Raw genomic sequence first — 17,048 nt, 5'->3', positions numbered from 1 at the left:
TTAGATACTTGTGTTGACAAATATCTTTTTTAAGCCAGAGTTGTTTATTCATGTCAGAATTTAATTTTGGTTAGTAGAATTCATTTAAACATATTGTGTTTGCATTCTTGTTTTATGTATAAAGAATATTTATGTAATAAGGGATGATTTTATACCAAAACATGTGCCACTCTTACACTTGTCAAACCAGCTTCTATCCACAGATCTGCTCGTTTATCACTTCTGTGAGTTTACCACTACTTACTAAATATCAGTCAAATCGGTGCCAATAATCGATACTAGCTAAAATAAAAAATTCTAGTACAATGGCATGTGCATATTCTATACTTTGCCATGTCTTCTTTTTCTCCCCCTTAAAGCAGAGAAAGATAATGGACACATTGAACTTGAAAATAAAAAGTTGGAAAAAGAGAGTAAAAATGAACAAGAGCGAGAGAAATCGGAAAACATGGTTAAAGAAAATGTTCCAGTGGACTCTGCTTCCCAGATAACCATGAAAGGACTCAGTAATTTGGGAAATACTTGTTTCTTCAATGCTGTTATGCAGGTGACAGAGTTCTTTCTCTTCTTCCCTCAGGCTCTGAAACTTAAGAGTTGAGTTGTATTCCCCTCCCCCCCCATTAATTCTGCATATTCAAAGTAACACGTGTTTATTGCATGTAATAAACTCTGGTAGCACTGGTGATAGAATGGCATTTTAAGCAGTCGTGGCCCCTGCTTTCATGAGTCATGAGTTTGGATCAGGAAAACACAGGGCAGCCTGGTACAGAAAGAAATATATTGTCAGAATGGTAGTGAGTGGTGACGAGACCGTTGGGATGTGGGGCAGGTATCTTCGTCTCAGTCTTAGCAGGAGATCGAGTCTGTGAACTGTGGAGAGCGGGCAGAAGAGCCTGTTGTAGTGGCTCCTTGCCTAGGTAGAGAGATAATAAAGAGTCAGTGTTGGTTGTGTTCTGTTTTGGTAGAACAAACTCTTCAATGTTTGAATGACTTGATTATATAATCAATCGCCCTTTTATTTCTACCCTGCACTGTAGAATTTGTCCCAAACACCAGTGCTTAGAGAACTACTAAAAGAAGTGAAAATGTCTGGAACAATTGTGAAAATAGAGCCACCCGACCTGGCACTTACGGTACGTATTTGATTCAATGGAACTTTATAACTTTTATTTTTGAGACAAGATCTCACTTTGTAGCTCTGTCTTGGAATTTGTTCTGTAGACCAAGCTGGCCTTGAACTCAGAGAGATCCATCTGCCTCTGCTTCTGAGTGCTGGGATTAAAGGCTGCACGACCACCAGCCATTTCTAACTCATTTTAAGAAAAGTTCTTGCTACTGGCCTGACAGTCCCTTTGTATCTGACCTAAAATCTTTGTATCTGACCTAAAATCTGACCTGAAGTCTTGGCAGGCCTTCTGTCTTAGCCTTCCATGTTATGGGGTTGGAGGTGTGTGTATACCATCATGCTAAGCCAGATTTTTTACAATAATTGATCTGGGATGATGTCTCTGTGACAGGCTTCCTGCCAAGCCTGAGGACCTGAGTCCAGTCATTGGGACTGAGAATTCACTCCCCAGATGTTTTTTTCTGACTTCCACACTTGTCACAGCACAGCATGTGTGTGTACTTCTATGCATGAAATAAATACATGTCAATAAATAAATAAAATTGTTTTATCTTCTTTGTAAATGTCCATATTCCAAGTTGTTTTGAGGAATTGAAACTCATTCTGCCTTTTCTCCTTGGTTTTATTTCAATCTAAGATAAACAATTTAGAACTAATAGCTGTTACAAGGATCTTATGTTTGCTTGTTGTGAGCTTACCATGTTTCTTTTGTTTTGTGCGTGTGTGTGTTTTCTACTCTGTTTTGGGAATGTTGATAATTGTGAAGCCCAGGCCTGTACTGGGTTGCTTTTTGTTTGTTTGTTTTTGTTTTTGTTTTTTGACATTTTCAATGAGACCTAAGTGCTATGTAGTCAAATAAATTTTACCTTCTTCATTGTTGTTAGATGCATTTTGCCTTTGCTTTCTTAATTAATAGGTATTAAGTTCCTATCCACTTAAAACTAAGATAAAGCTCAATTTTCCTTTAAAATTTTTTTATTATCATTTGTGTGAGGTGCATGTGTGTGTGTGTGGTATGCCATGGTGGGTGTGTGGAGTCAGAGACTTCATGGAGTGGATTCCTAACCTTCCATCTTCGTGCACGTTCTGGGGATTGAACTCAGGGTGTTAGGCATGCCCAATAAGTACTTTAATCACTGAGCCTTTTTGTTTGCTCAGAGCTGAATTTTTGAACAGGAAGTTTATCTCTTGGTTTATATTTTGGATGTTTACATTGGGCAGCTCCATCAATATTAATTGGCTTGATACATTTTGGGAAAGCAAATGATCGTAATGTTTGAGTGAAATAATTTTTATTCCTACTTTTAGGAACCTTTAGAAGTAAACCTCGAGCCTCCAGGACCTCTTACTTTAGCTATGAGCCAGTTTCTTAATGAGATGCAAGAGAACAAAAAGCGAATTGTAACGCCTAAAGAGCTCTTTTCTCAGGTCTGTAAAAAGTGAGTATCTACTTGGCTGTGCTTTCAGTGAATCAATAAGATGCTGAGAAAACAGTTTCAGAACCAAGTGAGCAAACACATATTTCATTCCAAGTTAAAGAAGCATGCTTCATGTGGTAATTAAATCTGCCTTGGGTGTTCTTATAGTAGACATGTTTTTTTTTAATATGATTTATTTAACTTTATTTCATGTGCGTTGGTGTGAAGGTGTCAGATCCCCTGGGACTGGAGTTACAGACAGTTTTGAGTTGCCATGTGGGTGTTGGAATTGAACCCGGATCCTCTGAAAGAGGAGCCAGTGCTCTTAACCTCTGAGCCATCTCTCCAGCCCCAGTAGACACAAATTTTGAGAAAACTCTAAGACACTTTTACTTGGGATGAAACTTTAAAATGAGCTTTGTAAAGTAGTAGAGTCATCAGTGCTTTTCTTTCTTCTGTTTTGTCTTCAGAGCAACACGTTTTACAGGGTGCCAGCAACAAGACAGCCAGGAGCTACTTCGCTACTTACTGGATGGCATGAGAGCGGAAGAACACCAAGTTAGCATACTCTGAGAATCCTGTGTTGTAATTTCATGGGCTCACCTGCCATTTCCTGCCAGTCACAGAGGCCACTGTGCTTTTAAATAAACACTTACCTACCAGGTTTTCCAGCCAATATGCTTCTTCATTAGAATAAGTGAAGAGGATTAAAATGGTTCTCTTAATGGAGATGTTTTCGTTTACTCGGTGCTTGCAGCGATGCGGTCTTTAAAGGCTCGCTCGTTACACTAAACCCCACCTGGAGAGACGCAGAACACTCGGAAGTCCTTGTTGCAGCACATTCTCACTTTGCTAAGAGTCTGGGGACAGTTTTTATAACTGAAAACTTTTGTTAATTACCAGTATATGTAATGCATTTTGGAAGTATGAATTTAATTAATTGCACTAGTAACAGTAATAATTCTTTAATTCTGTACTTATTCCCAGGCACCGCTCTGTTTCATATGAATTATCTTACTGAGTTCTTGAGCCAGCCTATGAGGTAGATTATTTTCTTACCCCATAGGCTGGTGGAGAGATGTTTCATCTTAGTTCAAATCACTCGGTAATGACAGAGCAGGACGGTGTGTTAGAGCTGGTTCTTGTAGCTGTGGTGTGGCCTCACTAGAACTGTCAGTGTCTTCCTGAGGTGGTGGCATGTTTCATAAAGCAGTGTTGAGTAGGTTGAAGGTCTCAAAATGCTGACACCATACCTGTATTCAAAAGTTTGCTTTATAGGCTTAATAGGCATAATTTTTCTTAGCTCCTTGAATTAATTTTGATTTATTTGAATTAATTTGTGATTATCTTAGTAAATTTGGGGAGCTACATCTCGGTCCTTTCTTGAATTTATTACATATTTTCTAAGAAAAATAACTTTAAAATTTAATAGTATATATATATTCATTTTGTTACTTTTAGAGAGTGAGTAAAGGAATTCTTAAAGCATTTGGTAATTCTACTGAAAAATTGGATGAAGAAGTAAAAAATAAAGTTAAAGGTAATGTCTGACTTTTTGAACTAAAACACTATAGTTGAATTCTTCTGTACCATAGGACAAGATTACTGGCACATATGTTTGAAACCCTGAATTATTTTAAACAGTTTATCCATGTCACTATGAGTTTTAAAAATTAATTGGTTGCCGGGCGGTGGTGGCGCACGCCTTTAATCCCAGCACTTGGGAGGCAGAGGCAGGCGGATCTCTGTGAGTTCGAGACCAGCCTGGTCTACAAGAGCTAGTTCCAGGACAGGCTCCAAAACCACAGAGAAACCCTGTCTCGAAAAACCAAAAAAAAAAAAAAAAAAAAAAAAAAAAAAAAAAAAAAAAAAAAAATTTAATTGGTCCTCCCAGTGGTCAATATTTTGGAGAAGTTTAACTTGTGAAATATTCTTTTTATGCATTAATATACTGAGACCTATAAAGATAGAATTAAGATAACATCACAATTTTTCAAAATTGAATTATGACTAACCATAGCTCAGACAGTCCTAGAATTCACAGCTCTTTCTGCCTTAACCACTTGAGTGCTGGAATTATGGGCGTGAGCCAACACAATTGGCTTTGTCCGTAGGACTCTGTGATGATGGGGTTCTCCTGCAGAGACAGAACTACCTACATGTAGCTACCGAGCATTGGACACAGGACTGATGAAACACAAGAACTACATTTTGATTTTCATTTAATCTTTGTCAAATGACCATGGTGACTAACGGATACCTCCTTGGCATCCTGTAGAGCCTGGCCAGTAACCAAATAGTGTCCATTGGACTGTCTGTTGTAATGCCACTTGAATAGTGCTTATGCGCTTCATCAATTTTGAAAACTAAGTGATGAGATATTAAACTACTCTGACTTTAAACATGTCAAGTATTGCCAGTACTGGAGAAAATCAAAGGGAACATTCTTCCTGATAGTTTGCAGAGTTTGTTTTGTTTTTAATTACAAAAAACTTCAGTTTTAGAGCTCATAAACCAAGTTACGCATTTTCTTTTTCTAAACTGCAGTCTCTTATCTGTTGTATTCAAGTGTTCATGCTGGATGGAACAAGGCAGTGGTCCTAGCAGCTAGCAGAGTCCGAGCCTGTCATTTTAGACACGATAATAGAAAGTCTTACTGAGTTGTAGCTTGTTCCTTACTAATAAATAGACTTTAAATAACAAGGTTGGGCTGGAGAGATGGCTCCATGGTTAAGAGCACTGGCTGCTCTTTCAGAGGTCCTGAGTTCAATTCCCAGCAACCACATGATGGCTCACAACCATCTGTGATGAGATCTGGCGCCCTCCTCTGGCATGCGGGCATACATGGAGGCAGAATGTTGTTACATAAAACAACAACAACAACAAAAAAACCAAGATGATTGTGTTAATTGTTTGCTCAGTGGTAGAATATAAAGGCTAATTTCCACAGCTTGCAAATGCAACACATACTTATGAATAGTGGAAAGAATGTTTAGGGACAGGACATTAAAATTTAGATAAGTAATTTAAACTCTTCTCAACTTTAAGAAATTGTAATTTTGTTGTTGCAGACTATGAAAAGAAAAAGACAATCCCAAGTTTTGTGGACCGCATCTTTGGTGGCGAACTGACGAGTACAATCATGTGTGACGAATGCAGGACTGTAAGTGGGTGTCATGTGCAGTGGGCTTAGGCATTAACACTCGCTGAGTCAGTTAATCTAGAACAGATGCATCTGATTAAATATGGGGTTGTTGGTTTGTTTTTAGATGAGGTGTTGCTGAGTATCCCACATTGGCCAGGAACACACTCACCACAGACTGCCTCAGCTTTCTGAGTGCTGGGATTATAAGTGTGTACCTCCATGCCCAGCCCTTATAGGGTATTCTTTATTGATATTTATGATTCTTCACTGGAAATATAGCACCCCTAAAATCTTTGGTAAATTACAGTAGTTATAATTTTTTTCCCCAGTTCAAGGTCCTCAACATTCTGTAATTTTTTTTAATTTCAAATTTTCTTAGTCATTTACTTATTAAATCCCACCTTCTACCCATCATCCTAATAGGTAATGTTTAATGTGAGTGTCTTTCTCTCCAGGATGGGAATAATCTAATAGTAAGATTTAACATGATTTTTTCCTTTTCCTTCCATTGCCATTGGTTGGTTAAGGTCTCCTTGGTGCATGAATCTTTCCTTGATTTGTCTCTCCCAGTTTTAGATGATCAGGTAAGACTATCTTATTTTATCAAACAAAGTTTATTTACTTATGTGTTTATTTTGTCTTCCTTAGCTTTTATGAGGAACACCCCCACACTTTGTAAGGGTATCTGTATTACCAGTAGCACATGAAGAAAATTTCCAGGGTCTGTTAGAGATGGAATAATTTTTAGGATTTGAAAAAAAAATGGACTGTATTCTTTTTGGATTTTCAAGACAGGGTCTCTCTGTAGCTTTGGAGCCTGTCCTAGAACTCCCTCTGTAGACCAGGCTGGCCTTGAACTCAGAGATTCTCCTGCCTCTGCCTCCTGAGTGCTGGGATTAGAGGTATAAGGCACCACTGCCTAGTAGACTATATTCTTTATTAGAAAGCTGTGTTTACAATTCTTTATAGGTATTAAATTGATTGTATTATACAAAGGATTTTTTTCTGTTTTCATTATTTAAGGCTGATCACAAGTTCCTTGTAGTCTTAATTACATAAAGAATAAATAGAAATTATTATCTTAGTTTTATACTGCATTAATTTGGTTCCTTTTAAGTGGTTATAAGATAACAAAAGAGCATTGCCTGGTATGGTTTCCCATGCCTTTCCTTTAATCTCAGGTCTGGGGAGTCAGAGACTAGCATATCTCTGAACTCAAGGCTGGCCTTTTCTATATAGGGAGTTCTAATAAATAAATGAGTATTGAATAAATTATTCAAGTCAATGTAAATTAGGAACCCTTTGCTCTGTTACTTAAATAATTAAAGTCTTACCAAACTAACTTTACTTACTTCCTCTAAGACTATCATTCACGTGCAGAAAAACTAAACAAAAACAAAAACAACAAAGGAATTCTATGGTGTGATGCAGAAACCACTAAAGTACATTTACAAAAGGACATCTATACAACATTCTATGACTTGTATCCAATACAATTCATCACACTCATTTCTAATATACTTACACATGACACTTCTTTTTTTTTTTTTTTTTTTTTTTGGTTTTTCGAGACAGGGTTTCTCTGTGGCTTTGGAGCCTGTCCTGGAACTAGCTCTTGTAGACCAGGCTGGTCTCGAACTCACAGAGATCCGCCTGCCTCTGCCTCCCAAGTGCTGGGATTCACATGACACTTCTTGCTTGAGATATGTATATATGTGTTTATCTTCGGGTGTATGTGCCCTGACTGCAGGTGCTTTTGAAACGCTGGAGCTGGAGATCTGGGTGGTTTGAGTCACCTGACATGAGTGCTGCTCCTAACTACTGAGCATCTCTTCAGCCCCTGATAGTGCCTTTTACTGTTGTGTTTCATATTTTCTCAGCATGTGATGATTGCTGTCTTTATATAAATTTTCATGTATCAAGAAAATTAAAAAGGGTAAGAGGGTCTGGAGTGATGGGTCAGCAGTTAAGAGCACTGGCAGCTCTTCCAAAGGACCTGGTTTAGTTCCTGTCATCCACACGGCAGTGCGCAACTGTAACTCCAGTTCCAGGGGATCTGGGACTCTTAAGTAGACATATATGCAGGCAAAACACCAGTGAACATAAAAAATAAATCTTAAACAAATGATAAGGGAGTAAAATATTAAGCTACATGAGTTTTCTTTCACCATAATAGTGGTAATATTTTGGTTTTCTTCATATTTTAAGAGTGGTAAGAAAAACACAAATGATAAAGATGTGAAAAAGACGATGGAGGAAGAAGATAAAGATAGTGAGGAAGAGAAAGATGACAGCTACATGAAAACGAGAAGTGATACGCCTTCAGGAACCAGCAAGCACATACAGAAAAAAGCAAAGAAGCAAGCTAAAAAGCAAGCCAAGGTGGGTAACTACAAGGGAGGTTATGCTTTTTGTTTATTGTGTATTTACTTACTTGTTAGTTTTTTTTTTTTAATATTTATTTATTTATTATGTATACAATATTCTGTCTGTGTGTATGCCTGCAGGCCAGAAGAGGGCACCAGACCCCATTACAGATGGTTGTGAGCCATCATGTGGTTGCTGGGAATTGAACTCAGGACCTTTGGAAGAGCAGGCAATGCTCTTAACCTCTGAGCCATCTCTCCAGCCCCCACTTGTTAGTTTTAATTACAAAGATTTAGTTAACATGCAGAATGGTGGCTGTTAGCACTGTATTTTTTGTTTTGTTGAAATTTTATTTATATTATGTGAATTGGTGTTTGATTTACATGTCTGTGTACCACATGTATGCCTGGTGCCCATACAGGCCAGAAGAGGGCATCAGATTCCCTGGACTGGAGTTATAGATGGTTGGTTGTGAGCTGCCCTGAGGATCCTAGGTCTCGAGAAGAGCAGCCTGTGCTGTCAACCACTGGGCCATTTCCTTAGTCCCTATGTAAACTTCATTCTTACTTGCCCCTTTCTTCTCCACCTCTCCCCCTATGCAGACAAAAAGGTAAATTCAGGAGGGAAATTTTACTGGCCTTGTGCATATGGCTTTTTTGTGTCTTTTTTTCCTTCAAGAATTTTCATGTATCCTGTATCCAAAACAAGTTTTTAGTTTGTTGTCTTTTTAGTGAGACTAATTGGTAATTACAACTCATAGATACGTATTCCTGCAGAGTTGCCATACTTTCTTTCCTATTGCTCCAACAATATGCCATGAGCAAGGCAACTTAAAGTGTTGAAGTTGGCTTACAGTTTCAGAGGATTAGAGTCCAGATGGCAGAGGAACAGCTCAGAGTTCACATCTTTTGTTTCTTTTCTTTCTTTCTTTTTTTTTTTTTTGTTTTTTTTTTTTGTTTTTCGAGACAGTGTTTCTCTGTGGTTTTGGAGCCTGTCCTGGAACTAGCTCTTGTAGACCAGGCTGGCCTCGAACTCACGGAGATCCGCCTGCCTCTGACTCCCGAGTGCTGGGATTAATGGCGTGCGCCACCACCGCCCGGCAACATCTTTTGTTTCTTGAGACAGGGTTTCTCTGTGTAACAGCCCTGGCTGTCCTGGAGTTCACTCTGTAGACCAAGCTGGCCTTGAACTCATGGAGACATCTTCATACCTCTGCCTCCTGAATGCTGGGATTAGAGGTGTGGACCACCATCGCCTAGCCCAGAGCTCACATCTTGATCTTACAACCATGAAGCAGAGAAAAAGCAGTGGGAATGGTGTTGGCTTTTGAAACCTCATTGCCTGCCCTCAGTAACACACCTCCCCCCACAAGGCCACACCTCCTAATCCTTCCTTTCTACATGGTTCCACCAACTGGGGATCAAATACCGAAACATGTACTGTGAAGGCCATTTTCATTCAAACCACAAGAGTGTTGAGAACCACCACTCTGTCTAATTCTTGACTCCTCAGTTCTAAGTCACAGAACTCATAGCTCACTTCTCAACAGTATGCAATATCTCCTGTATTGTTACCTCCACAATAGCCCGGTGTTTGGTGAATAGTGATTATTATTGATTTCATTTAAAGAACTTCTTGTTATAATTTATTTGAACTCTGATAGTAAAGGAATTTTTAAAATTAGAATTTGAGAGTGAACATTTCTTATGAAATGATATTTTTGAAAAGCAACAAAACCTGATGTGGTATCTACTTTCTCTACCTTTCTCTCCTTCCTTCCCTCCCTCTCCTCTCTCACTTTATATATATATATATATTATACTTTTTACACAGAACCAACGAAGGCAACAAAAAATTCAAGAAAAAGTTCTTCACTTAAATGATATCTGTACCACTGACCATACTGAAGACAATGAACACGAAGCCGAAATGTCAGTTTCGGGAGAAGTGGAAGTGGATATTGAGTCCAACCATGGTTCTCAAGAGGAGGTTTTACATACAGAACTTTATGTTAATGAGAAAGATTTCAATGGCCAAGAGAAAATGATAGAAAGTACAACTGACAGTGCAACTGACAGTCAGCAATGTCCGGAGGCACTAGGTCTGAAAAGTGTCAACACTGAGTGTGATCTGGGGATTTCGACATCTGCTCCTGAATGTACTAGGGTTTTAAATGATGCCTTTCTAGAGGAAAGGACCAATGGAGAACTTGACATTACCAGTGGTTTAAAAAACCTTAATTTGAATGCTGCTATTCATCCTGATGAAATAAATATAGAGATTCTGAATGACAGTCATTCTTCTGTGACAAAGATGTATGAGGTCATGAATGAGGACCCAGAAACTGCCTTCTGCACCCTTGCCAACCGGGAAGCTTTCAATGCTGATGAGTGTTCAATCCAGCATTGCTTGTATCAGTTCACCCGTAATGAGAAGCTTCAAGATGCAAATAAACTGCTTTGTGAAGTATGCACAAGACGGCAGGGTCGTGGACCAAAGACAAATATAAAAGGTATTTAGAGTTTTTCTTGCTCTAAAAATTGATATTAAAGTGCATATTCTGCAGGGAGAATACTTATAAATTATGGTCACATCAGGATTTGGAGAGTTACTAGTGCCCTCTTGCATATAAATGTCCTAACAGAAGGAAAAACTTTATTGGCATGGCTAGCACACTGGCACCTAGCAGCTATATAGTGGACCAGCTTTTCCCAGTCTCTTCTGTGGGTACACTTCCCACCGGAATGCCGTCATAACAGTGACTGATTCTCTGCATCCTCGTTTCCTTGTTGGCTCTAGTGATGGCCTTCATCTCTCCTACCCCCAGGAAGTCAGACTTGAAGTTTCAGTGTGCTTATGTGGCACATTCAGAATAAAGGGATCAGGCTTTCTTATCTCCCATAAACGTGGAACTGATAATATCCTCTTGCCTTGCCCAAAAGGGGCAGGGTGTCACAGATTGTTAAAGATCTTTACTAAAGTTGAAATATTTTAAAGTCATTTATTTACATGTAGATACAAAGAATAAGGAATGTTGCTTTTAGAGACTTTTAGAGCAGACAATGTCAAGCAAGCCAAAGTCTATAGACCTCTTATACTCTGCTTTTGATAGTTTCTAAATTAAAATGTTTTTTCCTTAGTCATTTTTTATGGAGGGAGATATGCCATACCTCCACCTCCAGACATCTTACTGATGTTCCAGTTCTTAAAGATTTTAGTTTTTGACTAATAATGAATTTAGCACCTTGTACATTTTACTAGTGAGTTGTACTTTAAGCCTTTAAAAAAAAAATTTTTTTGAGACACCGTCTTCTTTGGTAACTCCTGCCTGTCTTCAAATTTGCCATCCTCCTGCCTCTACCTCCCAAGTACTGGCATGTGCCATCATGTTTTTCCACCCCTCAAAAACGTTTTTTTAGTGGTGGTATTTATAAATGATTTGATGATATGGAACACTTACTTCCATCCCCAATTAAATGTTTGGCTTTACTACATGACATTCTTCTGATGCGGTGCATTCAGAGCCAATTACTGTTTTTGTTTGATTTTGGTTTTTAGAGACAGGGTTTCTCTGTAGCTTTGGAGTTTCTCCTGGAACTAGCTCTCGAAGACCAGGTTGGCCTCAAACTCACAGAGATCCGTCTGCCTCTGCCTTCCGAGTGCTGGGATTAAAGGCTACACGATTACTGCCTGCCGCTCACAGTCAATTACTGCTTCTAAGTTTATATTTATGCCAAGAAAATATCCTTGATTTTGCCTCTTGTTTAATAGAAGCACAAATATTACCACATTCTTTGTAGAAGTTTGTTCATCCTGTCTTAGAATTTGAGATGATCTTATAGCAAACTGATTGTTTGTTGCTAGCATCTCTCGTTTCTGTAGGTGAGAGGAAACATGTTTACACCAATGCGAAGAAGCAGATGCTGGTTTCCCTTGCTCCTCCAGTCCTCACTCTCCATTTGAAGAGATTTCAGCAGGTACCCATGCAACGCCTACTTTATCTTTCTGTATTTGCTTCTGCTTTTTCTTAATTTTAACTTCAAAAAGAGTGGGAAAATCAGAAGAGAAATATATGTAGGTTTGTCAAAGTAAGAAATTTAGATAGTCATAGGTTTCCAGAACTCATTGAGATTTATAGTATCTTACTCTAAGCTTAACTTCAGATTAGAAAAACACAGGTTTACTGTCTAAATGTTTTTCTGTTTTGTGTATTATATCTACTTTTATTGATTTGATAAAAAGACATTCATTGGATTTTCATAATTTTTATGGCCATATCTTTCCTGAAATGTTTGGTATAATACAACTTTCAAATCCTCCAGGATTTTATAGGTGCTTACCCTCTTACTGGTCAAGCATTGTCTTGACTTACTGGTTGTATCTTACGAGGAATTGTGTAAACATGGTAAGAACATGAGCTGAAAAGTATTTCACAGGGAAATAGTCTGCTATTGCCGAATTTTAGGAACACATTGGAGGTGACTAAGGCAGAATCAGGGAAATCTCATCAGAGTAGTTTCGGTAGTACGTGGTACTTGAAGAAAAACCTAGGCCAGGCGGTGGTGGCACTCGCCTTTAATCCCAGCACTCGGGAGACAGAGGCAGGTGGATCTCTGTGAGTTCAAATCCAGCCTTATCTACAAGAGCTAGTTCCAGGACAGGCTCCAAAATTACAGAAAAACCCTGTCTCGAAAACACACACACACACACACACAAAAAAAAGTCTCCTTAGAAAGGTGACTAGGGCTGGGTGTTGGGAGTTCTTTGGGCTTTAGAGGGGATAATTACTTAATCTGTACAGCTTTTCCAGAAAAGAACTTAATCTGTAATTCTCCTCCTTTAGGCTGGTTTTAACCTACGCAAAGTTAACAAACACATAAAGTTCCCGGAAATCTTAGATTTGGCTCCTTTTTGTACTCTTAAATGTAAGGTATGTAAAAATGGTTTTTAAAGAAAATTGTTGAGAAATCATAACCCACTAAATATGTATTTCATATTAAATGTAAAGCTGATGCCAGTTTTGAAGAAAGGTTGGGTGATTGCTTAGGATTATTTTAGAGTGGTACTTTGATCATTATACCTTTATAATTTTTTTTTCTTTTGGTTTTTTGAGACAGGGTTTCTCTGTGGTTTTGGAGTCTGTCCTGGAACTAGCTCTGTAGACCAGGCTGGTCTCGAACTCACAGAGATCCGCCTGTCTCTGCCTCCCGAGTGCTGGGATTAAAGGCGTGCGCCACCACCGCCCGGCCATACCTTTATAATTTTAAGATCTGTGACGGATCATTTTGAAGATTATTTTAGATTGTCTTAGTGTCTTTTCTATTGATATGATAAGGCACCATGATCAAGTCCATGTATAAAAGAAAGTGTTTTTTGGGGGCTTACAGTTTGAGGTTAGAGTCTAGGATTGCCATGGTCAGGAACATTGACAGCAGACAAGGCTGAGAGATATCTCACACCTTGAGATAACCATGAGGCAGAGAGAACTAACTGGGAATGAAGTGGGCTTTTGAAACCTCAGAGCCACCCTCAATGACAAACCTCTCACAAGGCCACACATTCTAATCCCTCCCAAACAGTTCCACCAACTGGGAACCAAATACTCAAACACATGAGCCTATGGGGGCCATTCTTATTCAAACCACCATGGACATAAAATGATTTTGACTTATTTTTATGGCAGACATTATCCTGATAGTTGAGAGTGCATGCACACATCTCGGTTTAATATAAATGTTGATACAGTATGCAAAGCACATGTTGGTGTCTCGGAGACCATATAAAGCAGAGCTTGCTTAAGCTGATACTTAAAAGAGTAAAACTTTGTATGATGAATTAAGTTTTCAGACAAAAACAAAAGCAGGTACAAGAATATAACAGTATGAAATAGGGTGGTACCTGCCAAAGACCAGCAGAAATTTTACAGCTCACAGAATAAAGCATAAGGATTCAGAAGGCAAAGATGGAATAAGGACTTTAATGCCAAGGAACTCAGCCTTATTAGGTGTGCAACTGGAAGCGACAGAAGAATGGGGAAGCAATTTGGTGACCAATTCCCACCTGAGTGTTACCTAGATTGTTTGCTTTGTGTGGAAGCTGGATCTGAGAACTGAAAAGGCATCGAGTTAGGAGGGACTGAATAATTCAGTTAGTAGGCAGGCAGGATAGGGAAGGGGGAGAAATGTTTTAGGAGGTAAAATTAAAGACTTGTTTGGTGTCAGAAGGGAGGCAGAGTCCTTTAAATAGATATTGAGAGTGGTACAGCGCAGAGGATCTCTAGATCCAGGTTTGAGTGACTGGACACATGGAGTGCCATAAAGATAGAGGCAGGCAGCCATGGCATGTGCAGTCAGGAGGCAGTGGCACGAGGATCTCGAGTTCAAAGCCAGGCCAGGGCTGCACAGAGAAACCCTGTCTCTCCCCACCCCACCCCACCCCCCAAAAAAACCCAAAAATTTGAGTGAGAGGGGGCCACGGGTTGTGATAGTTTGAAAAAGAGTGACCCTCAAGTGGAGCGGCACTATTAGGAGCTGTGGTCTTGTTGGAGGAAGTGTGACTTTGAGGTCTCATATATGCTCAAGCCATAGCCTAGGACAGGCTTTTGAGTCAATATGTAAAAATTCTCAGCACTGTCTCCGGCACAATGTCTCCCAGCACACTGCCATACTCCTAGCCCCCTGCCATAATGGACTGAAACTCTGAACTGTGAGCCATCGGCTCAATTTTCCTTTGAGTTGCCATGGTTGTGTCTCTTCATAGCAATAAACCCAAACTTAAGATAACAGGGAACAGGTTGAAGGATTGAGGTCAGCATTGGATACATTGAATTTAGGTATCTGTGATACCCAAGCACTATGTCTTGGAAGTATTTCCAATGTACATGTCTTTACACCCAAGAGGTTTGAGATACAGATTGGAAATCAGTGTGTAGATGGTAACTCAGAATGAGCTGTCATTTATGTTGAGCCTGGCAGATACCACATAGCCAAGAACAAGACTCAGAAGCATTTGAATAGAGATGCAGAGGTAGAAGGGGAAGGCACCATGACTTGTCTTTTAGAAAAGGATTTCATGATTAGAGAAGCTATGCTGCTGTGTTTGCACTATGTTAATGTAAGCACATGAACCCCTGATGTGTAAAAACTGAAGTGCTGAATGCCTTCTCATTCTGGAACGATTTCAGAGTTGAGGTGTAGTGAATTGTCATTTTTACTACTAGGTGCTGCGGTTGCTGCTTCATAGGCTACTTCAGACTATACAGCAGACAATCAAGACTCAAGGATACTTGAGGTTAAAGAGCACAGAAGAGTTGAAGTGAGAGTTGAAGGAGTAGACCATTACAAAGAGACTGGGCTGGATCTCTGGACTAAGAGTTCAAAATCCAGGGGCTGGAGAGATGGCTCAGAGGTTAAGAGCACTGCCTGTTCTTCCAAAGGTTCTGAGTTCAATTCCCAGCAACCACATGATGGCTCACAACCATCTGTAATGGGGTCTGGTGCCCTCTTCTGGCCTTCGGGCATACACGCAGACAGAATATTGTATACACAATAAATAAATAAATAAATAAATATTAAAAAAAAAAAAAAAAAAGAGTTCAAAATCCAGTCCGTTATGGCACTGAAAAGGCCATGCGTGTCACCACGGCATGTACCTCTGGGGAAATGCAGGAGGTACAGAATGCACTGTTAAAGAAGTGACTTTCAACAAGGGCACAAAGGAAAACAGCCCCTGCCTGAGGGAATTTGCATTTGTCAAGGCCTGTGGTACCTAGGGCCTTAATAAGCAGCCTCCACTCTGGGTGGGAAAGTAAAGTCCAAGTAATTTTCTTTTAGCATAATCTAAATGTTAGCCTTCTACAAGGTTTATATTGGTGGAGAACCAGGATTATGGCCAGGGGTATTAAGGAATTCTAAGGCATTAAGCAATTCTTTAACTGGTAAATTGAGCTCAGTATCTAGTTTTTGTACTATGGGACCAACAACTGCAACGTCTGACAAAGGTGGAAGCATCTGTGGGCTGAGAACAGAAAGGTGTTGTGTAAGACACTGTGAATGTGTCTTGCCAAAGCATCTGTATAAATGGGGTAAGAGTAACACTGGGTTATTATCATTTTTTAAAGAATGTTGCTGAAGAAAGTACAAGAGTACTGTATTCCTTATATGGAGTTGTTGAACACAGTGGTACTATGAGGTCAGGGCATTACACTGCCTACACCAAGGCAAGAACTGCAAGTAGTCGTCTTTCTAATCTTGTTCTTCATGGTGACATTCCACAAGGTAAGATAATTCCACAAGTTATCTTGGATAGCAGAAACGTTTTGTAGATTATGCCAAAACCAAAATGACTAGCCTCAACCTTTCCTTTTGTGTTTCCTAACAGACTGTGAAATGGAATCAACTAAAGGGCAGTGGTTTCACATCAGCGACACATTTGTGCAAGCTGTGCCTGTAGCCAAAGTACTAAACTCACAAGCGTATCTCCTATTTTATGAGAGAATACTGTAATAACAAAAGTGCTTTCTCCGAAATACATCTATGGCTTTTATATTGGCTACATAACAAAGATAACAATAAAAAGTTAAACTATAAATTATGTTCACATAAGTAAACGACAGTTTATTTAAATACCTATTCATAAGTTTTTGTATTGTCATACTGATTTTTATTGTCTTATCAAAGGAAATTTGAAATACTAAAATCCTGTTTTTAATCTGATTGGGTGGTAGTTTTCGACACATCAATAAAATGATTTTTAAGTTATATATTAATAACTTAATTTTTAAGTTATATATTACTGTACTCCTACTTGCAACAAAATGTTTCATTTTTCTAGTGTTGGGGTTGCAGTAGTGACTGGAAACAATGTGAAATCCTGTTGTCAGCGTGCACTAACTGTAGCATGGTTCAGATGACCTGGGCAGATAAGCAGTTATCTCACAGCTATGCTGTGGACTAAGTGCTGCCTCCATATGCCAGCAAAATCTTGTTAAGTA

At 39.1% G+C, this 17,048-nt stretch overlaps 1 protein-coding gene across 8 annotated transcripts in view; it reads left to right on the top strand.

Annotated features, from left to right (window-relative positions):
• The window catches only part of Usp16 (ubiquitin specific peptidase 16), a 37,535-nt gene extending 20,720 nt beyond the window's left edge, over window positions 1-16,815 (top strand). For 4 of the 8 annotated variants that reach the window (XM_057766123.1, XM_057766118.1, XM_057766124.1 and 1 more), the window contains 13 exons: window positions 360-547; window positions 1,038-1,133; window positions 2,435-2,565; window positions 3,015-3,102; window positions 4,006-4,084; window positions 5,616-5,707; window positions 6,217-6,273; window positions 7,898-8,071; window positions 9,890-10,568; window positions 11,921-12,033; window positions 12,900-12,986; window positions 16,176-16,332; window positions 16,436-16,815. In XM_057766123.1, the coding sequence (XP_057622106.1) occupies window positions 360-547; window positions 1,038-1,133; window positions 2,435-2,565; window positions 3,015-3,102; window positions 4,006-4,084; window positions 5,616-5,707; window positions 6,217-6,273; window positions 7,898-8,071; window positions 9,890-10,568; window positions 11,921-12,033; window positions 12,900-12,986; window positions 16,176-16,332; window positions 16,436-16,560 (2,066 nt within the window). In that variant the 3' untranslated portion in view covers window positions 16,561-16,815. The remainder of the gene's footprint in view (window positions 1-359; window positions 548-1,037; window positions 1,134-2,434; window positions 2,566-3,014; window positions 3,103-4,005; window positions 4,085-5,615; window positions 5,708-6,216; window positions 6,274-7,897; window positions 8,072-9,889; window positions 10,569-11,920; window positions 12,034-12,899; window positions 12,987-16,175; window positions 16,333-16,435) is intronic. The other 4 variants (XM_057766122.1, XM_057766120.1, XM_057766121.1 and 1 more) reach the window with 4 other exon arrangements.
• Window positions 16,816-17,048: the final 233 nt, after the last annotated feature.

This window comes from Chionomys nivalis, chromosome 3 (assembly GCF_950005125.1).
Source record: "Chionomys nivalis chromosome 3, mChiNiv1.1, whole genome shotgun sequence".
Taxonomy (NCBI): Eukaryota; Metazoa; Chordata; class Mammalia; order Rodentia; family Cricetidae; genus Chionomys; species Chionomys nivalis.
This window is presented reverse-complemented; position numbering and strand designations above follow the sequence as displayed.